This window comes from Argentina silus, assembly GCF_951799395.1.
Source record: "Argentina silus genome assembly, chromosome: 7".
NCBI lineage: Eukaryota > Metazoa > Chordata > Actinopteri > Argentiniformes > Argentinidae > Argentina > Argentina silus.
The window spans coordinates 8,038,998-8,062,865 of NC_139661.1; the positions used below are offsets into that span (position 1 = coordinate 8,038,998).

Below are 23,868 nucleotides of genomic sequence, written 5' to 3' on the forward strand. Positions count from 1 at the left end.
TGTCTGTGTGTGTCTGTGTGTGTGTGTGTTCACAGCACTCACTGAAGATGAGGCGTAGGTTGATAATGAAGTTTATTATCAAGATAACTGTGTATCAGAAGTACCTTTGGAACACGGCTTTGTTCATGGTCACATTGAAGAACAGGGATTCACAGTGTTAACAACGGGCACACAATAAGCTCACCATCATTCACAAAGGGAAGAAAGCTGTTTTCTTGAATAATGCATCTCATTGAGAACTCAGATGAAAGGTTGTTTGAGAAATATTCCGAAACATCTGTGCATAATATCAACATCATCAAATTGCTCTTTAGTGAATCATTTGTGGGAGAATTGTAGTGAGGAATTCCAGAGCTATTTATATATATATATATATATATATATATATATATATATATATATATAAAATCGTTTTTTTAGATTTCTGCTAAGTGCAAACTTAAAACAGACTATCTGATTAAACCAATCACGTTGTTTGGGATGCTAATCGTCGGCTGTACACATCATTGCCAATGTGTACTTTGGCTTTTGAAGGACTCACACACACAAAAGAGTAAACAGTGTTTCTCAATGCAGGATTTAGGTGTTTTGTTTAGCATGGCAGGCTGAGGCTCTATGCATGTGGTGACTGTTTGCTGATCCCACAACCTAACGTCATGTCCTGGAAAGAGAGCAGTGAGAGGGAGAGAGGGAGGAAGAGAGAGAGGGGGAGAGAGAGAGAGAGAGAGAGATAGGGGGGGGGGGGTAGGGAGGGGGGGGAAACAACACTATAGCTGGGAGTCGGCTGAGAGCTGTAGACTATTGCATCTGTATCGATTGGACTCCAGCCTTTCTATTTTCCATGAACTCCGGCGAGCAGCTCCGAGTGGGAGTGATGGGAGGGATTTGCTTGATCTTTATGATATTTCTTTAAACATGATGTTGTCGTTAGGCCTCTCCGGGGAAGACACAGGCCATTTCCAGTAAATCAAGGGCTCTCTGTCTCTCTCTGTTTTCAACAGTTGTTATTTAGAACTGCTCTAAACAGTCTCCCAGCCGTTCTCATAAGTGTTTTCAGTCCTTGTTCCAAATGATATTCTTGAACTGAAGTCAGACCGATAAAGAACAGCTCAGACACACCGTCCACTTGGCTCCTTTAATAGAATCTATTGTGTCGACCAGATAAAAGCTGTAATCTGCACTGACAGGAATCACACAGACAATAGATGACAATCATTTGAATTCGGTCTGCTCCATGACTGAAGAGGGTCATCTGGACGAGGCTGATCTGATTTAGTATTTCGGAGAGAAGGACTACTAGGACTTTCAGTCATTGACGTCCTCTGGTATAGAGGACAGGGACAGGGCCGGTGGTTCAGGGGCTCGGAGGACTCTAACCCACATATCCACTAGGTGCCAGGTGCCCTCTCCATGGGGCCAGGTGGTGGTTAATTCCCTTTCTTTGTCCCTGCTAATGAATCGTTAATTGGTTTGCATCACCCGCGGAGGGGAGAATAGCAGGTGCTGAACGCTGGTGTGACGGAAGCCACAGACGCTGACCTGGCTCCTGGTGTACACCAGCGCCTACGTTTAACAGGCCAAATGTCACACTACAACAACACGCATCCAGCATCGGAAGTTTGAGGGGCCAAGTATTACTTTACAGTATACCCCCAGCACATACTGTAAAGTGGCCTGCAGCATTCGCCACACAAGCCCATCAGCAACAACGTGTCATTACTGTCTACGGCAGTTGTTTTTCCTGCCTGAGGTTTAACCCTGCGGATTGTGTGCTCTTCTCTCCAGGTGGTTGCTCTGAACAAGCGCAGTAAGGAGGCCGAGACTGCATTCCTGGGAATCTACAAGCAGCTTATCGAAGCCCCAGGTGAGTCTCACACCTGGTGCACAGCCACATCACATCATATCAACAAAACAAACAGCACACATAACCTCATGGATCAACCCCCCCCCGCCCCCCATAGGAAATCACTCCACCCAGATAAGCGTGACACCCAGCGGTGTTCCGTCATACAGGGCCCGGCCCTACCAGCAGATGTCACTGTCAGGCATCACCCTTCTCTTATAATTGTATCTTCACGTCCTACCATTCGCAAATCAATTAATGTGTAAAACAAAAATTGGTTAATAAAACATTCACATGTTAACATTCCTGTGCCTTCGTTTATTTTCCTTGAGTATGGGAGCTCTGAAATGCATGAAATTGGCTGTTTTTCACAGTTGGCTGGCTGGCTCGTTGCTACTGTTTTCTATGGTAGTGAAATGCTATGAGTGGGGATAGTGGTAGTGCGCATGCTCAAAATGTCCATTGAGTTAAAGGTAAGCTTGAGGGGCCCCACGGTCCCTAGTGGTTCGAAAAGGCGCTACCAGACTCACCACTACATATACTTGTTCATACATTGTTTCGATGACTGCCGCATCTTCCCTATTGGTTTCCCTATTGCGTCCAAATTGGACTGGCAAAAGTAGCTACATAGCAAGTGGTCATAGCTCATAGAAATAGAAGCTGTATGATTGTGCCCACAAGAAAGAAGAGTATATATTCTGCTCATATGTCTTGAGTCCTTTATAATTACAAATTGCATTATTACATGTATTTAGGGTTAGAGTAAATGTATATTTAATTATAGAAACGTGTCAGTGTCCAACTCATTGATGTAGGCTATATCCAACTGCGTCCATGACAGGTGATGTGTTTTGTTTGACTGTGGTTCCTCTGGCATGCATCTGAGCGATCCCATGCATCTGAGTGACCCCAGCAAATATTGGGTTAAAAAGTCCACTGGTCAGACCAAGCCCATGTCAGCTATCACTAGGCCAGCATTCTATGAATACTGTAGGAACACACAAGACATCATACCCAGAGCTCTTGTTTTGTAGAGTCTATGCTCTCAGAGTGGTACCCAAAACACTGTGTGGGGCCACTTCAAAACCCAGAGCTGGTCCTTGAGTGTTGCATTGCTGAGGAGAGCAGATCCTTGTGGGGATTGGCTGTTGATTGCAGAGGGCCAATTAAAACTCAACTGTAGCTTGTCTTCGTGTAGGGCTCGGGCCTGATGAGGCCAGCAGGGAAAGAGAGAGAGAGGGGGGGGGGGGGGGGGGGCAAGAGAATGAGAGTGAGAGAGAAAGAGAGAGAGAAGGGGAGAGATTGAGAGTGTGTGAGAGAGAGAGATAGAGGGGGGAGAGAAGGGAGAGACACTTTGTTTATGCTGTTGTTGTTATTTGGTGTCAGGGCACACATGTAGTATTGCTCTTTGTTGCAGAAGACGGGAGTAAAATGAAAGAGAGAGAGAGAAAGAGGGAGATGGAGGGGGAGAGGGAGAAGGAGAGAGGGAGGAAGAGGGGGGAGGAGGGGATGGAGAGAGAGAGAGAGAGAGGGGAAGTGGGAGGGAATGGGAGAGAGTGAGAGTGAGAGAGAGAGAGAGAGAGCGAAAGAGGGAGAGAGAGAGACTGTTTATTCTGTTGTTGTTATTTGGTGCTGGGGCACACATATAGTATTGCTCTTTGTTGCAGAAGACGGGAGCAAATCTCCGGCTAGATCAGAGGAACACTCATGGCAAGAGTAGAGAATGCTGTTTACAGATTCAATGAATACAAGATAAAAGTGTGTGTCTGAGAAATAGTGATGCGGCGACTGACTTTTAAAGGTCTCCATTTTTCCTTGAAGTTTCCTGCTTGATATTGCACCACACACTTTGAATGGAGTTATTTCCTTGATAAGAAAATGCCTGTCTTTGAAGATGTATTCGGTTTGATTTCCTGACCTATACCTTCCCGTATCAAGGGCTTAATAGAGGACCCGGGAGAGGTTTAGGGCTATATTTTGTCATGAGCACAATTTCTGTTGAGAGCAGACAGAGCTAACAGTGGTAATGTAACAGAACAAGGACTTAATCTCTACAACAAGACAGGGCATTGACAAGAAAGAACACCCATAAACCATGTGGCGTTTAAGCTGTAAAAAGGAACCCCTGTAGCTAGGATGGAGTTTAAAGATAAAAATAATTTCACATTCACTCTTTTTCTGTCCCCCCCCCCCCCCCCACACACACACACACACGCACACACACGCACACACACACACACACACACACACACACACACACACACACACACACACACACACACACACACACACACACGCTCGAACGCATGCACACACACACACACACACACACACCCAAACACACACACGCAACTCTAATCAGCTCCCACTCTCTGTTCATAATCAATGTTATTTAAACATAAAGGACATCAAAATAGAGCTCCATTGTATGTCTCAGTGATTACCCCAGGTGGAAGTGGAGCCCTGCTGTCTGGGTAATGTCAGAGCACAAAGCTGGAGTGGCCTGCTCAGGTTACATCAGGTGGCCTTGGATTAGCATATCCAGACGCTTATCTCCATTTGACCTTAGCTGGTCCCGCACCAGTGCTGGCATAAGGGTGATGAGGTGAGAGAGGACAGACCGCATAGTCCCATAGACCGCATAGTCCCATAGACCGCATAGTCCCATAGACCGCCTAGTCCCATAGACCGCATAGTCCCATAGACCGCATAGTCCCATAGACCGCATAGTCCCATATAGAGCATTGTCCCAGCTCCCTCAATGCAGTTAGCGGTGTATGGTCTCCTCCTGATGGGCCTGCCACAGGGCAGGATATTTGAAAGTACTGCCATCGTAAAACTACAACCAGCTTGGGTCCTGTTTATTATGTGCCATGTAATGCCAGTGTATCGACTTCTAAGACTCTAAACCTACTTCTTGGCTGTAGTATGTTAGTGTTTTTTCAGATATCCTTTACCTTCTTGCTGATGCCAAAGAAGGGTCACAACAATGAGAGTAGCGTATTTGTGTATTGCCCCCCCTCACAGAAACTGCCATCTGTGTGGTGGGCCTGCGGTAACGCCTGTTTATCATTGTACATCTCACTGGCCCTGTCCAAGGTCACCCCCCTTCCCAGAATGGATCCCTCCAGGTACACCAGAGGACAGTCATTTGGCTGTGGTCCCCCAATTTATTTTCCTCCCCCCTCCGCTCCAACACAGCACTGAGCTTTGCCACCGTTCTCCCAACAAACGCTCAAGCTCATGTATTTTTAATCTTCTGACAGACGCAATTATTCTTTACACGCCGTGCTCGTTAATCTTAATGCCATTATTACTATTCATTGCCAGGCTTTTTTTTTTCTGCCTCCTATTATTTCATTTGAATGAGTCCCTCCATCCTGGTCTACTGTATGCTGACACTCAGCGGCCAGGGGTCCAATCAGAGCGGGCCAGCAGCAGAGTTAATGAATGCAAGAGCAGAGCCAGGGAGGGGGAGGGGCCAGGGCAGCAACTCAATATGTGACCTGTTGTATCAGTGATGTCTGGTGTCCGGTGTCAGTTCCACACAATGGAGTATCAGTTATTGAATACAGACAACATATCAGTTGCATATCATGACTTAATGCTATGCTGCTGCTTTCATTTTCAGAGCTCATCATTTATGAAGGGACTTTTCCTTCAGGACATCCTCAGGGCTTTATCGTTTCACTATTTTGGTAAGGTGTATGAAGTAATGGCATGTTTATTAACCATACGAGTACTTTGTTGTCCTTTTGTACAGTACTTAAATTGGGCTTGCAAACAATGAGCAATGAGAACCCAATGAAAAAGTAGAAGATCTGGAAATATGCTTATTGGATCCCAAAGCCCACATGTCACACCCTCACAGCAATCACTTTTCACTTTGACTTGTTTTCAGCCTCAGACATCTCCCCAAGCTCCATAGTAACTCCTACCCGTAGTTGGGCCTGATCTGTTAACAACGTGTCTTTGTTTATCACACCTCCACACTGTTTTGATCAGTAGAAATAAACACCTTCCAATCATTGGAAGTCAAGGCAGTTTCCATGACGGCACCCCTCCTCTTCCCATTCTCTCTCCTCCACTCCACTCCTCTCCTCCTGTCTCTCCCTCTCACCCCCCTTGTGAGCATCTCTGACTCTGCGCCGCGTTTGAACGTTGGTGTTTGTTGCTGTCGCTACGAGAGGAGAGGAGAGGAGAGGAGTGGAGCGGGGACCTGTCGCCAGGGGCGTAGCCCTGAGACTGGCGCTCCAGGTGTTTGCTCTACCTCCTCTGCTCTCTTTATTCACACTCTTCCCTCAGGATCACCCCATCGCTCTCCCTCCGTCTCTCCTGAAGAACACAGCACCTTTCATCTGAACGGGGAGCTCACTTACAATGTGTGAAGGTGTGTGTGTGTGTGTGTGTGTGTGTGTGTGTGTGTGTGTGTGTGTGTGTGTGTGTGTGTGTGCTGGGCCCTTGGCAGGCCTGAGGTCTGCCTGCATCACCGTAAATGTCTGGGCAACAGTGCAAGCTAGTGGTGACCAGTGGTACTACTGGATAGCCCAGGTACAAAGTACTCCCAATTCCATCATGGACTGGTCACTTTGTGGACAGTAATCATACCTCAAAGTGTCCTTGGACTGCAACACTGCACCAGCAGTGCATATTAACCTCAGTTAGTAATTTCCTTTGACTACTTGGTTGTCAGAATGCGAACATTTTAGTGTGTTTACCTGATCCTACAGTATGCATACTCAAGAAGTCCCTCAGTGGGGTCCCTCATATACATTAGCACCCCCTTGAGAGAGAGAGGCTTCAGGAGGCCTGTTAGTCATAGAGGGGATTTTTATAATGGTTGTGCTGCTGAGTACCTTCTGTCAGAAGATGAGAGGGAACTCAGAGCTGCGCGTATTTGTGGCGGTATCGGAAATGAGAGGATATAAAAGCTGATGGAAAATGAAAGTTCTCTGGGCGGGACGAGATTATGCACAAGTGATTAATAAGAGCAGTAATAAACAAAGGCCCAGGAGATGTTTGAGGTGCTTAATAATGCATTATGTTCATAAAAGAGCTGGGCCTCGCCAATGGATCCCTGTGGAGCAGGAGACCCCAGAGGGATTGGGAGTGTGTGTGTGTGTGTGTGTGTGTGTGTGTGTGTGTGTGTGTGTGTGTGTGTGTGTGTGTGTGAGAGAGAGAGAGAGATGTTGGGATTAACGGTACGACTGAAATTCCAACCGATAGGAGCATACGTGAGGAACTAGTCCAGTTGGTGTTAAGCATTTCTGCTCCCTTAATTGTTTGCTAATTGTGTAGAATGGCAACTAGGTCAGTAATGTAATGTTTCAATTAAAGCTGAATAACTTCTTTCTGGAGTTAGTTTTAGGTGCCATTTTCTAGACTCTCGTAGCATAGCATGTGTCTTTCAACAGTGTCTTTCAACAGTGTCGTAGAAACGCTGGTATAACTGATGTTATCTCATCTATGTCCTTCAGTCTGTCAGACAAAGACGTGGGGAACAGAAGGGTATGTTTGTCTTTCAGCGTGTCCTTCAGCGCACTATAAACACAAAAAGACACATTTCTCTCACTGTTTCTCTCTGTCCTTTTCTTCATGTTTCTTTATCGTTCTCTGTTTCACTCTCTTTTCAAGATCAAAGTAAAATGAGAGACTTCCATTGTGCTCTCTGAATATCAAATGCTTATTGGTTAAAAAGCTCCACTGAAACAGAATGTCGTATTTATGTTTTCATGTTTTCAAAGTCCTCTTTTTTGACAATTGTTTCATTGTTGCTAAAAAACTATTTCAGTTTCTCTTAGGTTCAAACCAGGATAGACATTAGAGAATTGAGTTTTGTGGGCTCTGAAGTATGACTGGGTAGTTGTTATAGAGTAGATTACTTTTTATGTTTTTTCCATACAACTGCTGAAGACGGAGATTCCCAATGCTATGCAGAGGCTTGGCACCTTGACTCTGGAGCTGATGTTAAGTCAGTCGACACTGTATGGTTAGGGTTAGGGTTAGGATTAGGGTTAGGGTTAGCCATGCATTGTACAGCAGGGGAGGGTATGTGACATATTATAGAATTAATATGCATTCTTCTGTTTGATATGATCTTGACTTTGCTATTGCTACATTAAGTATTTGTCTTTTACTTTTAAATAAACCCTAACCCTAACCCTTTACTTTTCTATTAAAAAAAAAAAAAACTTTTCGGAAAGGAAGCCATCTTGAAGGGGGCACATAGTCTCTGGAGGTTGATCTAACTGTTCAGTCAACCTAGTTGTGGTTCTTGACAAGAGTGTTTCAAGAAACTTACTGCTTGTTGCAACAGAGATGATGTGTTTTTGAAGACCACTAGAAAAAAAAACAGACTGTTTTGAATGAAAAGAAAAAAACCTTGAAGCTCAGCCTTGTAAATTAATTTGTTCGTGTTGTATGATGGGAACACAGCTGGCCTCATTAACATGCGCACAACAAATAATTATAGCAGTTTTTTTTCTCTCCAGCCAGCCAGTGCTTGGCTAATGGGCTTGCTGGGTTAATTATGTCAGAGCGTAATTACACAGAGCCCAGGGAGACGTAATGGTGCACCCCGCTGAGCCCACACCGGCTAATGATGGTGTATCGCTGACAGGGCCAAGACGGACCGCCCCAACACACCTGCTTGCCTTGGCTTGCACCACCCCCATCCACCCCCAGACATGTCCTGAACCCATCCCCTGTCCCCTGTCTAGGGTCCTGTCTACAGTGTGTACACAGTGGGCCTTGCCCACCCTGGGCTGACGGCTCACCCAGAGACCTCCCCCCTGCTGTGAGATGAGCAATAGCAGAGAAACATCAGCGTGGTGGCCGGCAGGAACCAGCCAGCCATGGAACAGCCATGGAACCTCATTATTTTGTATCTGTAAGAGTGATGCAAACCCAGTCCATAATATCATCAACAATAGTTGGGACCCCACAAACAGATTCCACTGCTTACAGTTTGGGGGGCTCATGAACACCAATGAGTACCAATCCAACTCTTGAAGAACTGGAGTAAAACAGTTGGTACCAGGACCTTGAACGACTGGTGGTGATATTTGCTGTCTTGAGAGAGGACAGGCATGTACTGCATATGTGTGACCGGAATGACCTTGTTGAACCTCCTCATAGTGTTCTGCATTAATCCGCAACTTCTCTCAGTCACTTTGATTCATGTGTAGATGGACCTATGTTTCACTGGAGGGTATGATGTATTAATGTTCTGTGATTTATGACCGTCAATGAGGTGGTGTTGTGCTATCCGTTACCATGACCTCAGGGCAGATGTCCAATCAGCCATAATTAAGATAAGGGCCAAATTAAAAAAAATGAACGGTTTATTTGCATAGAGAGCGATATGACTCACCCTAGATAGCGATGGGTTGGCCAGGCCTGATTTCCTGATCGGGAGGAAGCTGGTGTGTGGAGCAATTTCGGTTAGAGTATCTGCTCAGGTAAAATTGCAGGGTAGTGTAAAATTCCATTTGAGTGCTCATTCCCCCCCTTTTACTGTGAGGATTAAGTGTTAAAGAGTTGCCCTTGAAGGAATTTTCAGGACTGCTTATTAGCCAGATCAATTAGTAGCCTTATTCTCTACGGTTATCAGCAGTCTTCTTTGACTCTCCCCTCAATAATAGCCCTCTGAGAATAACCCTACTGCGATCTTCTTTGACTGGGTTAATTTTGTATACAGATTTAAGTTATATCCTTTCACTTTAAATTTGACTTCACTTTAAATTTGACTTCACTTTTTTTCCCTAGCCACTGATTGATAATCCTTGCTTGTCCATGTGTGAGAGATCCCTTACTATAATCTCTGTCCTTTGATCATTGAAAGTTGAAAGGATATATGGGGAAAGAGGCTGATAAAGTGATTTCTGTGACAGGGGGTCGATGGAATAGCACTGTTTTAAGTCATCCTGTTTGTCTTAGAAGAGCTATGTTCTTAAGTGTAATGTCCCATGTGACTGATGCAATATCTCTAGAGTTGGTGTAACAGTGAACACAGAGAGAGGTTGACTGTAAACGTTCCTGGGAAAAAATAGTTCAATCGATGATCTCGTCCACATGTTTCTGATGAAAGTCCGCTCATGTCAAATGGCAATGTATGCACAGCATTTCAGCAACTAATTTAGAGTTGGGAGTCTCAGATTGTTTGTTTATGCTGTAGTGTATTTGTGGCCTATGTACAGTTGGCTGTATACTCTCACTGGTGTCTGTTGAAGTTTAAACGTCTGTGGTTAGGAGTCTCTGTGAAAAGTCAGTTCAGTCAGTGCCCACACTGAAGAAAGGATCCGGTCGGGATCCTCACAGCGGCAAAAGAAAAAAAACAAGCGGATGAAAGCTTTTGCGAGAGGAAAGTTTGTGCGGCAAAGCAGCGATTTTCCTCCTCTTTTGGAGTTTTGAAGGGCTGGTGTGTGTGTGTGTGTGTGTGTGTGTGTGTGTGTGTGTGTGTGTGTGTGTGTGTGTGTGTGTGTGTATGTGTGTCTCCACATCCTCCCTCCCCCCTTGTCAGGCAGCTCCCCTGAGCCTCCCTCTCTATGCTTTGGCACTAGAAGTCACCTCCTTTGGTGTGCGGCAGGCAGGTACACAACAGGAGCAGCTCTCTCTCTCAGAGCTGTTGAACTCTTCGGGAGGGGAAGAAAGGGAAGGGGAAGATTAAAAACAGCCCTGTGATGTGGAGTGCCGAGCCGCCTCCTGAGAATTCCTGGCATAATAATTTAAATGATCAAATGATACAGAGGAGACTTGTTAGCAGAGAAACAGCCTCCTAGTTGGCCCCATGGGCCCAGTGCTGCCGCGCATGCATTGCAAAACAGCTCCTCTGTTGTGCTAAAGAATCCTGCTTTTTTTCCCCCTTCTTTTCAGGAGCAACACTTTTTACCACACTTTGTTGGATTTGTCTAGGTGTATGCTTGGGACTTATGTCCTCGTCATATTTTACTGCAAACTCTTCTGATACTTTTTCATTTAGTTTCTATGTGATGGGTTAGGTTCCATCAGATCTCAGTAGATTAGAGAGAGCTGCACTCCTCTCATGTCATTAGGTCCAGCCTGAGAGATGTTCAAAGGGGTCTCAATGGAGAGAACGCCAGAGTCACTCTTTGGAACCGTTTCTCAGTGGAATTATCTCCTAGACTTCTACTGTTGATATTGCTGTGCAGGAGACCATATAATATCCTGTACTGTGTTATACTGTGCTGTCATGTACATGATCTCCGGGAAACCTCTTGAATTATCACTCAGTGTGCCAACTTTTGTGACCAATTTTGTAATTATTTTATTATCCAGTATTTTAATCTCTTTTTCGGTGTGTGTGTGTGTGTGTGTGTGTGTGTGTGTGTGTGTGTGTGTGTGTGTGTGTGTGTCTGTGTGTGTGTGTGTGTGTGTGTGTGTGTGTGTGTGTGTGTGTGTGTGTGTGTGTGTGTGTGTGTGTGTGTGTGTGCGTGTGTGTGTGTGTGTTCTCTTCTCTCAGACCCAGCTCCCGTCCTGGAGGCCACACACACCCTGGAGGAGAGGCTGCAGCAGCTGCAGGGTTCGGCCCCAGACAGCGAGGCCCTGGTCAGGGAGATCAGCGGGCACTGGAGGAGACACCTGGAGTGCCTTGACAAGCAAGGTCAGAGTTACAGCAAAACACTCACCATGGGGTGGGCACAGCTCAATGGGGCATGGTTCAAGTAGTCCTTGAAATTAACATTGTCCCTTTTGTTTTACAATCCATCTTAAGCCACATACAGCAAGGCTGTGTGCTCGATTCACTCTGTCTCTGTGGTGGCAGTGGGACATTAACACTGGGATGATTACATTACTCATGTGTCCTCTACTCTCTCCCTACAGACAACACAGAAGAGGGACCAGCAGCAGCCACAGGAGAGGCAGAGGCATCCAGCCGGACAGCGTGCGTGATGACTCCCAACAGCACACAGGCCCCCAGAGCCACAGGCTCACCTCAGCAGAACCACCAGGGCCAGACAGAGGGGTCAGAACCACAGCCCCCTTACTCCCCTTACACAACCCCTTCACATCCCCCTCACACACCCTCCTCACTGTGGAGATGATGAAGATGATTATGATGAGGATGATGAAGATGATGAGAATGATGATGATGCATGAGTAGTACTAAGTCAATCATACAATGACAGTAGACAGATATCATCAGGTTTAAACTAATTTTAGAGAGTGAAAACCAGAGTGAGAGTGAGAAGCAGAATTGAATGTATTATAGATGCGATACCAAAATCAGCATCAACTCTGTGGGGACAACACATTGTGAGCTTGGTTATGTTTTTACATTGTGTTTTCTCTCACAGGGAGCCAGAGGAATCAGATGGCACTCTAGCAGACAGACTGGGTGAGGCGGAAGAGAGGATCAAAGTGCTGCATTCATGTGAGTGTACTTTCGCATGGTCCATTTCAACAGCATCTAGAGCAGGGGCGTCAAAGATAAGGCCCGCGGGCCGGAACGGGCCGGTCGGGTGGTCCAATCAGGCCCGGGGGTGATTTGCGCATCCTTTCATATCCCTTTTTTTTTTTTTTTTTTTTTTAAGGATAGAGCAGCTTTGAAATGGGAAGATAGCAATTAAGTTCTATCAGAAAGCATTGCTTGCATAATGTCTTGTTTTTTTATTTCATTTTTTAATCCCTTCCACCCCCTTAGACTCCTACTATTTATTGTACTTGATAAGGTAAATGTAATATAAAAAAAGATATAATGAAAATATACAGTATATGTCTATGGCTCTTATTATTGCTTGTAATGGACTTATACGTATATTGGTTCATTCATTATTAATTATATTTTTTGTTCTAACCTTCAGATGCCCACAGATGAAAATCTGTCCCATCTTGAAAATAAGGCAATTGTCTGAGTCTTGAGTTGACTAGGGTACTGTGATACCCTGTAATATTGAACTCTGTGGAAATGAGTCATTCAGTATAAACTGAGTATAGGCTGTAATAATATGAGATGCCGGTGTGCAGAGCAGTGGACATACATTTAGATTTACTAACAAAAAAAAATTCCGGCCTGCGTGAGGTTGCATTTGGTCCAATGTGGCCCACGACCAAAACAAGTTTGACACCCCTGATCGAGGCAGTCTGAGTTGAAGGTTTTATGTCTAACATCCCTCCTCTATCCCCCTGCAGCTCTGAGCACAGCACAGACAGAGCTGCTGGACCTGCGGTGTAAATACGACCAGGAGAGGGCCACCAAGTAAGAGCCTGTCTGTGCATGTCCATTCTGTCCAGTGTGATGCTATCTAATTTCGCTCCACACACACACACACACACACACACACACGCACACGCACACGCACACGCACACGCACACGCACACGCACACGCACACGCACACACACACACACACACACACACACACACACACTCACACTCACACACACAGACACACACACACACACACACACACACACACACACATACACACACATCACTGAACAGTATATCCCTACTCACCCCACTCATGGCAGTGTATACACTACCATGCTCTCTCTGCCTTTTTTAGCTGTGCTGGCTCACTCATCCCTTACTACAGGCTTGGGTACTCTCCCTCCTCCTCCACAGTATATACCAATGTCCACTCTAAACCGTAAGAATGCCATTGTAAAACCAGAGGGAGAGTGACTCACCCACTAATGCAGGTCGATGAGAGAGGTCTGTGTTTGCCTCCTCTGGCAGCTGGGCCTTGACAGCCCTCAAGAAGAATTGCTCCATTTAAAGATTGCTTCAGAAAACACTCTACCTTGTCCCCAGTATTTGAGCGCAATGTATCCAGCTCACGCCTGAAATGAATCTGAAGTTGTATGAAGGATGTCGATAGACATTCAAAGTAAACACTCCTTTGTTTGGGTTCTGCTGTAGAGCACAGTGAGCCGCCGCTAATGGATTTTCTCCCAGGCTTAATCCATGGTGCAATTGAACCGAAGTTTCCAGACCCACCACTGCCATCCATTTTGTTAGATTGAGAGCATTTGCCAGTTTGACTCCCCTCTCATGTTCAGCTGTGGTTCACAATACCATATCTTGGTGTTGTCCTCAGCTGATTAGCAATATCCAAGCCCTGAACCCCTCTGGCCCCATCACTACTGCCTCTCTCTGGCCCCATCACTACTGCCTCTCTCTGGCCCCATCACTACTGCCTCTCACTACTGCCCTGTCCCCAAGGCTCTGGGGCGCATTCTCTGCCTCTTAATTACCCTCACTGGCTCTCCTCAATGTTAATAATCAAGCCTACTGTATTTGGCTGCTTTGGCTTGAGTATATGAACAGGCAATCAATAACAAAACATTTTTACATACTGTACAAGTTCATTAAATCTTGACGTGACACTTTTTTCTGTCATTGTGGTCCCATCCATCGTGGGCTTATTGATGTGGGCTGGACACTGCCCAGAACCCTCCAACCTGGGTCCTGGCCCGTCCTGTACTGTACTGTATTGTACTGTACTGCACACTCCCACAACTGCTAATTACTGTGAAGACTTTTTTAAGAGTGATAGGAAGTACTATTGGTTGGTGTTAGCCCATTGTGGCACCTGCTATGGTTTAACTCCCAGAAATAAGGAGGTACCTAATGCTTCATGAATGTTGAGGATGAGTTATGAGTAAAGGCAAGCTGTTCTGTTTATTTATTTGATCTCACAAACAATCCCATAATCACAAGTGAGACAAAGGTGACCGTGGGGACAGGTGAGAGGCAGCGTGGTTGGATTGGTAGTTTGTTTGATATTTTGCTCTTAAAATAAATTGGTGAAATGGAAAGGGGCTTCTTTGTCCTGAAAAACTTCAGAAATCTATGTGCATATTTTAATCAATCTCACCGTCCTCGTTAATTCATCTCTTTCCACCTTTTGAAAATCAAGTCCCATGTGTCTAAAAAGAAACTGTTGAACTTCAAACAAACCTCATGAATAATCTCACTGAGCTGCTATTTAAATTAGACTTCTCTGATTGTTAGATGTATAGAGGGATGTTGGAATGCAATCTCAAATGAGAACCGTGGGTTGGAATCAGGCAGCCGGTCCTGTTCGTCTGGTTTTGGTGGTTGGGTGTTATGTGAGGGCTAAAATGCTTTGTTGATTGTGTGTCATGTCTATGAACGGTGAGTAAAGTGGGCGAGGACTCCTATAATGAAATGATAATGGGCAAAGACTACTGTTGATGTGTGAGTATTGTACTGGGATGGTGCGGCACTTTGAGGTCAACGCTAGAATAGTGAAGGTACATTAATCATGTACGAGTGTGAGAGTGCCCCCTCAGTAACCCACTGTTTGGTTGTTGTGTGTGTGTGTGTGTGTGTGTGTGTGTCTGTGTGTGTTCCAGAGCGGAGGAGGTCGGCGTTATCATGACAAACCTTGAGAAAGCGAACCAGGTGAGTGAGGCCATCCTAGGCAGCCCTCTGATTGAGATGCTCCTTCGTTAAGGTAATCACTCCTGTAATCAAGCCTCCGGTTTAATTAGACACCCTGCGTCCTGCGCCTGCTCCGTCTCTCTCCCCCCCTCCCCCCGAGCCTGTGATTAGAGAGTGTAAACCCCAGCCCCCGTCTGCGGCAGCACTCAGCAGAGGACAGGAGACTGCCGAGCGCGATTGATGCCAGAGCGCCGTGCGCTGGGGCTCTTAGTTACCTCATTGCCTTGATTGCTTCCTTTCCTAGTGATTTCTCTTCTCTTCTCTTCTCTTCTCTTCTCTTCTCCCCTTCTCTTCTCTTCTCTTCTCTCTCTATCTCTCTCTCTCTCTCTCTCTCTCTCTCTCTCTCTCTCTCTCTCTCTCTCTCTCCCGCCAGCAGCTCTTAGATAAATGTTCTCAAAATGAATCATTAATTAGCAGGCCGAGTGTGACAGAGCAGGTAAACAGTTTGGGAAGAAAGTGCGCTGACTAAACAGTCCTCTCAGCAGAATGAAGTGGTAGAGGCACTCTTCTGCTGGGCCTTGCCTCAACCCCTCCCTCCACCTCTCTCTCTCTCTCGCTCTCTTTTTCATGGGGTGTCCTCAGATGCATCTGTCTGTTCTCTACCTGTTAATCGGTGTGTCTTCAGGCTAGGTTTTGTCAGTGTCTGTGATTTGTAATGCTGTGATGTAATGTTTGTGTGTAGAAAGCGGAGATGGCCCAGAGGGAGGTGGAGAGACTAAAGGAGCAGCTGACCAGTGCCCAGGGCACAACCCCCAGGAGCTGCCATCCACCAGAGGGCACCAGTGGGGTAAGACCACATCCTCTATCTCTCTCTATAATCAATAGTCTCTAATGCCATATCAGCTAAACTAGGATAACTAAACTGAACTAAAATCATAATAAATTATTCTAAACAATGAATTTAAAATAATAAATACTGTATGTAAAATAATAATGAATGATTTATGACTATATGTCATGAGTTAAATGGCTAAACACAATAGTGTACACAAACCTACGATGGTGATGTTATAATGATGTAATAACAATACTAACTGTACACATCAATACTGATGAAACACTATGCATTTATTGACAGTTAAGACCAGCTGGAGGGGATTTAGAATTGTAGTAGATGGATCCCCACCCTCTATCTCTCCCTCAGACTCTTTGACTCTGACACTCTTCATCTTTATCTTAGGAGAGAGATGAGAAGGGCGAGATGTTGCCGTCTCAGCTGGAGGCATCCCTGATGGCTAAGGACAGAGAGACCCTCAGGCTGCTGGAGAACGTACAGAGACTGCAGTTCACACTACAGGAAGTCCAGGACACCTCGACCAATCAGATCCTAGAGCTTGAACGCCAGCTGGCCTATAAAACAGAAGCTATTGAGGTAAATTATGCCAACACATGCATGCTCACAGTGTTCAATGGGACTTGCAAATTCAGAGTCTCCGTTGATTAATGTAAATTATAATATGCCTCCTCTCTCTGACCATTTCAGAGATTAGAAGCTAAACTACAATCCCAGATTGACTATGAGGAGATTAAAACAGAACTCAGGTGAGACAGCCAATTACGACTACAGTATACAGACACGAGCACTGTTAATCTTATTATAGTATCTTATACAGAAACAAAACAGAACATTGTTTTTTACTATTATTTATTTATTTTTCTCCTGTAGCATCCTGAAGGTAATGAAGCTAGCCTCAGCTAATGGCAGCTCGTCCCAGGTGAGATATTTGCTGAAGGTCTGCCTCGTCTAGTCTTATTGTTCATACCCCAGCATTAAACAGAGCAGTTTGCTTCTTAACAAAACAGACCTTTGTTTTCCTCTTAATGTTCCACTGCTGTCAAGGAAGAAAAAGTATAGCAGTGCCATTGAATGCCTCAGTGACCATCATCCATTGTAGGGATATCTACAGCCACTACAATTGATTAATCGAAATTTAACAGCTTGTCGTGTGTGTGTGTGTGTGTGTGTGTGTGTGTGTGTGTGTGTGTGTGTGTGTGTGTGTGTGTGTGTGTGTGTGTGTGTGTGTGCGTGCGTGCGTGCGTGCGTGCGCGTGTGTGTGCTTTCCATTAGGACTCTGCCAAGGCTGCAGAGGCTCTTTTGCTGGACAAAGAGGCCTTTCTTCCATCTCACAAGTATCTGGTGGACAAGGCCCGAGTCTTGCACAACAATAATGGTAAGAAAACAGTCCTTGTCTGACTGATTGCAATGTTTTAAAGCTGTTTGTAGTGGATAATTATACTTTGTCGTGCACATAAACTTCATATGTAGTGTCTGTCTAAGTAGGAAGCATAGTCTATTGTGAACTATTTACAATGTCTTGATTTTATGCAGGGTCTTAAAATTAATTGAGTTAGTTGAGAGTCCCAGGAAGCTGTATTGTCTATATTGTGCAGTGTCTATGTATAGATGTGTGATTTATGTTTGTGTTGGCTCGAAGCAGCTGTAAATTATATACAGTGGTTGTGAAAGTGCTACCAAAATTAATGTTTGGTTTCTCTGTGTATGCAGATGAGGACCACTCTGAAGATTCAGGCAAAGAGGGGCGCAGGCCTTCTGGGTCTCACTCCTCTGCCTCCCAGGTCGACGGGCGGGCCTCCCAAAGCCCTGGTCCCTCCTCCATGGACGGGCTCTCCTCCACCCACGACCTCACCCGCCCTTTCTCCATCTCCCCCTGCTCAGTGGACAGGCTGTCTGGGGACCACGTCCTCCACAAGCAGCTCCTCTCCCCATTCTTCAAGAAGGAGGGCGGCTCCCTCATGGCCTTCCCCACCGCCCTGTACGCAGCCAAAGCGGCCCTCATGTCAGCCAATCAGGGACCTTCAGGAGCCGGGGGCATAGAAGCAGGCCTGCCCAGCGACCAATCAGAGAGCGGGAGCTCCACTGCAGGTGATGAGGACCAGTTGGACACGGCGGAGATCGCCATCCAGGTCAAAGAGAATTTGCTGAAACACAACATTGGTCAGCGTGTGTTTGGCCACTATGTGCTGGGCCTCTCCCAGGGCTCGGTCAGTGAGATCTTGGCCCGGCCCAAACCCTGGAGGAAGCTGACGGTGAAAGGCAAGGAGCCCTTCATAAAGATGAAACAGTTCCTGTCTGACGAGCAGAACATCCTGGCCCTCAGGACCATCCAGGTTCGCCAGAGAGGTGAGTGGACCAGACAGTGGCTAACTTGAGCCAGAGCCAGGGATATGACAGCACATAGCACAGGGTGTGCAAGGAAATACTGGAGTGAAAAACAATGTTTTTTGAACAGTGTGTTGAACTGTGTACAACAGTGGAAAATAACTTTTTCTTAAATGACAGAATGGCATTTGATATTCTTTATACAGTACAGAGGACTGCGTGCAGAGGTACTGCGGTAGCAGTATTTTTATTGAAGTATTTCCTATGCTGTGGAATCAAGCAGATTTGTCTCATGACACACTGTCTCCTGTGGTCTGGTTTGATTGAGAGACTGGTGGTTTAGCCGGTGGACCTCTCTGCGTTTAAACCTTTAAATCGACTTGGCCCACACCCAGAACTTCTTCATGGCTTCCTCTCCCATGTTTGTTGTGTTACTTTTAAACTTTGTTTTCTCCCCAGATTTCTCGGCTTTTGAAAGTTGAGCTTCCCGTATAGCGCAACCTCAGACGCCTAGATCTCAAAGGCAGCCATTGATCTACCAGTCAAAAGCAAAGCCTTGGAACTGCTCTCTGATCAGCCATCCCACTCACCCCTCTCTCTCTCTCTCTCTCTCTTTCTGTTACCCTCTCTATGGCAGGGAGCATCACTCCTCGCATCCGAACTCCTGAAACTGGGTCAGACGACGCCATCAAGAATATCTTGGAGCAGGCCAAGAAGGAGATCCAGTCTCAGAAAGGAGGTGAGGCTGGATGTGTTTATATGTCTGTGATAGGTCATGTGGGACATTTAGATGTTATGGTGGTGATATTTTATCATTATGGTGTACATCCTTTTTAGAGAAATGTATGTGTTGAAGTTGTGTGAGATTGAGTGAGCATCAATTGTGTGATCCTGTGTTCTGTTGTGCAGGTGATGGGAAGTCCTCTCTGGGCAGCTCGTCGGGCAGGAGCAGTAACGGGCCAGGCAGCAGCTCTGACGACACCATCAAGAACATCCTGGAACAGGCCCGGAGGGAGATGCAGGCACAGCAGCAGGCTCTGATGGAGATGGAGTCCAGTGGCAGGGCCTCGGCCACCAGCACAGGAGCCCAGGTGGAGCGCCTGGGGCCCCCAGAGCCCTCCAAGGGCCTACCCCTACCCACATTCATCAAGCAGGAGGAGGGGGGCATGGTGACCATGTGCATGGCCAACCCCATCAACAGCCCCCAGACCCCCCTCAGTGTGCTCTCTCCTGCCGCCTTTGTCCAGAACATCATTCGCAAAGTCAAGTCAGAGATCGGCGAGGTGGGCACCTACTTTGACCAGCACTGGTCTGTGGAGCGGGGACCTATAGTAGGGCTGGGAGGAGGCGGGGGCAGCTCCTCTCGCCCCTTCACCTCAGTGTCGCCCTCCCTGTCCTCCTCCTCTTCCTCGGGGCCCTCTGCTCTGCCCCGACCCTGGCCCCGCCTGGAGAACGGAGAATGTATGGCCAACAGCGAGGAGGCGTCTGCAGCTGAGGAAGAGCCGGTGGTTGGGCGGCCTGTGGAGGTGAAGGTGGAGTCTGATGTGTCAGTGAGTGGGGAGTCCCCTGGCCCTGGTGGGCGTCTGTCCTACTACCCAGCGTACATCCCCCGCACCCTGAAGCCCACTGTGCCCCCGCTCACGCCAGAGCAGTATGAGCTGTACATGTACCGCGAAGTTGACACCGTTGAGCTCACCCGCCAGGTCAAGGAGAAGCTGGCCAAGAATGGCATCTGTCAGAGGATCTTTGGCGAAAAGGTGAGTGTTAACATTATTATTATTAGTAGTAGTATTATTACTATTATTATTATTATTATTATTATTATTATTTATCTTTCCCTCAATAGATTAACATATCATAATAAAATACCCATACAAGTAAGTCATTTGTAAGGCTTTTTTTTTTTTTTTTTTAAGTCAAAGGTTATTGAAAGTTATATCAAATGGGTGCTACACTCAATGCATTTTTATCCTGTGGTAGCAAAGCCTTTTCCTAAATTCTATTGGTTGTATGCTGCTGCCCTCTAGTGGTTGTAGATATGCAATACTGAAAATACAATTGAGGGATTTTGCTTTACAACAGCATCAAGTAAATCAACCGCTCCTTATTTATTAATCTGTCCTTTATTCATACAGGAAGTCAGGACATTAAAAATCTCAACAAGAGGGACCTGTTCTTCTTGATTTGTATTATCTGCATGAGACTGCTACCATGCTCATAGCTTGAGGGTTATTCAGTTTGGACAAGTTGACTCTTTTTCTGTGGTTGGTTGGTTTCTCCAACAGATTCTGGGGCTGTCCCAAGGCAGCGTGAGTGACATGCTGTCCCGGCCCAAACCCTGGAGCAAGCTGACCCAGAAAGGCAGGGAGCCCTTCATCCGTATGCAGCTGTGGCTGCTGGACCAGCTGGGCCACGGACTCAACCAGCTGCCCAACCAGGGCCTCTCCTTAGGTGAGTCACTCCAGACCACAATGACTCATTTTGTATCATGTACACATTTTTCATTTGGAAATACAATTTCCATAATTTTCTCTCATGCAATAATGCATTGGCAAAATTACTGTGGATCTCAAAAGTTCCTGGAACAAAAAGAAGGACTCTTAAGCTGTTGTTCGGAGTGATAATTTGACCCATCTGTTGTTTTTCCATCCTTCTTACCTTCAGAGAAAAGCCCTGTGACAGCCCATTCCTCGCCCTCCCCACCCGCCAGCCCAGAGGAGAGTCGCCCCAGCCCGCTGGTAGAGCCAGTCAGCCTGGCTCTGGAGAGCAGCAAGGAGAACCAGCAGCCTGAGAGCCTGGGCCTGGCCCCCCACTCAGACGGAGGAAAGTCCACCCCCAGCCTGCTGTCCCTGCACCAGCCTCACACCCCACTGGGCATCCAGGAGCTGGTGGCCATGTCCCCAGAGCTGGACACATACACCATCACCAAGAAGGTCAAGGAGGTGCTAACAGACAACAACCTAGGTGAGCCTGTGTTGCTGTCCCAGGATGCTGGTATAAAACCTGAGTACATCTATTCGTGGATGTGGTGAGTTTACCACTGTGTGTTATGTATATGTCATTAGTGCACAGACAAACATACTTGATGTGTGCACTGGGAAGTATCCAGCCCATATAGGCGCGTGTTGTTTACACTCCTGTCTGTGTGTGCTGTAGGCCAGCGGCTGTTTGGGGAGAGTATTCTGGGCCTCACCCAGGGCTCAGTGTCAGACCTACTCTCCAGGCCCAAACCCTGGCACAAGCTCAGCCTTAAAGGCAGGGAGCCTTTTGTCCGCATGCAGCTATGGCTCAATGACCCTCACAACGTGGACAAGCTGAGGGACATGAAGAAGATGGAGAAGAAAGGTATATTTACTGTACCAAATGGTCTTGTTTTAACAGGGTTTATCACAATATGCTTCTGTCCATCCATGTGCAATGTGCAGTAGGTACTGTATGTATGTGCTTTATAATGTATTTATTAGTGTTCATCCATGCTCTTTCACCCTCTGCTACTAATCCCCTGTCTCACTGTTGTCCTCTCAGCCTACCTGAAGCGGCGGTATGGGCTGCTCAGTACCGGTTCAGACAGTGACTCTCCCAGCGCCCACTCTGAGTGTGTGAGCCCAGCACTGGCCTCCTTAGACCTGTGCCCCTATAGCCAGGTGAAGAAGATCCGGGTGGTGCTGGGGGCAGAGGAGAAAGAGGCCCTGAGGAAAGCTTACCTCTTGGAGCCATACCCGTCCCAGCACACTATCGAGATCCTGGCCTCCCAGCTTAATCTGAAAACCAACACTGTCATCAACTGGTTCCACAACTACAGGTCAAGTCACATTCCTCAGAGTAAAGCCTCTGGTCTGATCAACAGATTACGTCCATGCATGTTTGTAATGATGAGTGCAACTGTCCTTATTTGTACATCTGACTGCTGTATTTGTCTTGACAGGTCTAGGATGCGGCGGGAGGTCCTCATGGAGGGTCTTCAGGACAACGACACGGATGCAGAGCACCAGAGCTACTCTCCCTCTGCCACACGGAGTCCTTTCTCTGACGGGGAGGAGAGGAGGCCTCAGCACCTGTCTGGACACACAGCCCACCCCAGCCGTCCTCTCAGCGTCAACACCCCTCAGCCTCATGTCAAACAGGAGGCCAGTGAGCGGGACGAGGGGGAGGACAGGGAGGGCTACATGAGACAGTCTAGAATCCAGTGCTTCTCTATGGGTGTCCAGTTCCCTCAGTTGAAAACGGAGCGTGAGGACGCGATGGCCGGCTGCCGAGAGCTCCACATGGCTCCACACTGTCAGAGCCTGAGGCAGGATGAGGGGATGAGCAGCCAAGCCCAAGGGCTCTTCCCTGGGGGACTCTCCATAGACGGTCCCCCGAGGACCAGCCAGTCCAGGCATGAGGGGGATGACTCCAGCAAGTCGCCTGTGGACCCCGTTAGCTTCAAATCCTCGTCGGAGCCCTGTCGCAGCAGCCTGGAGGTCTCCCTCAACTCCCCCTCTGCCGCCTCCTCACCCGGCCTCATGATGTCTGTCTCTCCCGTCCCGTCCTCCTCCGCACCCATCTCCCCATCCCTCCCTAATCCACCCACAGCAAGCACCAACCACAGCCTGGACCCTAACCCACTGCCTTCCCTTCAGAGCCCCAAACCCCCAAACAGGAGCAGTCAGAGACGCAACGAGAAAATGGCAAACCTCAACAACATCATCCACAGGTTGGAGAGAGCGGCCAACCGAGAGGAGACTCTGGAGTGGGAGTTTTAGGTCCTCCTCCACATCTACTCAGTCCTGATGACCCACACTGCACACGGGAGACTCTCAAAGAGAAGCCGCCGGAACACTTGGAGAGGAGCCTGGCTCCTGAGGACCTGTCCTCCCTGATCTAACTGAACCCCCCCCCCCCCTCACAGGAAACAGGGAACCAGAACTAAACTCTTACAGACAAATTCCCTTAGAGGACTTTTAGAAAAGAAAAAAATATTTATAAATGTGTTTTAGGTTTTTTGATAATGGATACTACTTTGAAATATAACAGCACTAGCTGTTGTTTTACTTAATGGACTCTGACGTGAAGACTTTTGCAGCTATGGTGTCATGAAATGTACACTGGAGTTCTGTAGATTGCCCTGGGTGAGATTAAAAAAGACCCCTGTCTTAAGCCATCAAAAGCACTATAACTATTTAAAAAGAGACATTGACCAAATTTGCTACTTTTTGAATAGCAATTTTTCAGATTTTGTCTGTAAGACGGGACAGTTTAAGTCAAGTAACGTATGAAATCCTACTACTGACTGAGGGATAGTCCTTTAAGACTCTAAATATTCAACATCTCGTATGTACTTAGTTTCTTGGTGATATGTTTTGAAACATTTGTAACACAAACATATAAAATGTGGTTGTACATGTTGTAGAATTGTCTGCAATAGCCTTCTCTGAACCAGATGTAGCATGGTACTCAACTGACCCTGTTATCCTCTATAGTTAGTCACCTG

General features: G+C 46.7%; 1 protein-coding gene across 1 annotated transcript in view; it reads left to right on the forward strand.

The window, feature by feature from the left end:
• cux2b (cut-like homeobox 2b) overlaps positions 1-23,140 on the forward strand; it is a gene marked incomplete at both ends in the record, with an annotated part of 72,903 nt that extends 49,763 nt beyond the window's left edge. The window contains 19 exons of the mRNA XM_083672763.1: positions 1,786-1,864; positions 11,325-11,465; positions 11,687-11,828; positions 12,160-12,236; positions 12,995-13,061; positions 15,187-15,235; positions 15,957-16,061; positions 16,455-16,646; positions 16,758-16,816; positions 16,941-16,989; positions 17,343-17,445; positions 17,781-18,416; positions 19,033-19,134; positions 19,305-20,152; positions 20,681-20,846; positions 21,060-21,359; positions 21,552-21,740; positions 21,921-22,197; positions 22,321-23,140. Coding sequence (XP_083528889.1) covers positions 1,786-1,864; positions 11,325-11,465; positions 11,687-11,828; positions 12,160-12,236; positions 12,995-13,061; positions 15,187-15,235; positions 15,957-16,061; positions 16,455-16,646; positions 16,758-16,816; positions 16,941-16,989; positions 17,343-17,445; positions 17,781-18,416; positions 19,033-19,134; positions 19,305-20,152; positions 20,681-20,846; positions 21,060-21,359; positions 21,552-21,740; positions 21,921-22,197; positions 22,321-23,140 — 4,401 coding nt within the window. The remainder of the gene's footprint in view (positions 1-1,785; positions 1,865-11,324; positions 11,466-11,686; positions 11,829-12,159; positions 12,237-12,994; positions 13,062-15,186; positions 15,236-15,956; positions 16,062-16,454; positions 16,647-16,757; positions 16,817-16,940; positions 16,990-17,342; positions 17,446-17,780; positions 18,417-19,032; positions 19,135-19,304; positions 20,153-20,680; positions 20,847-21,059; positions 21,360-21,551; positions 21,741-21,920; positions 22,198-22,320) is intronic.
• Between the last annotated feature and the right edge of the window lie 728 nt (positions 23,141-23,868).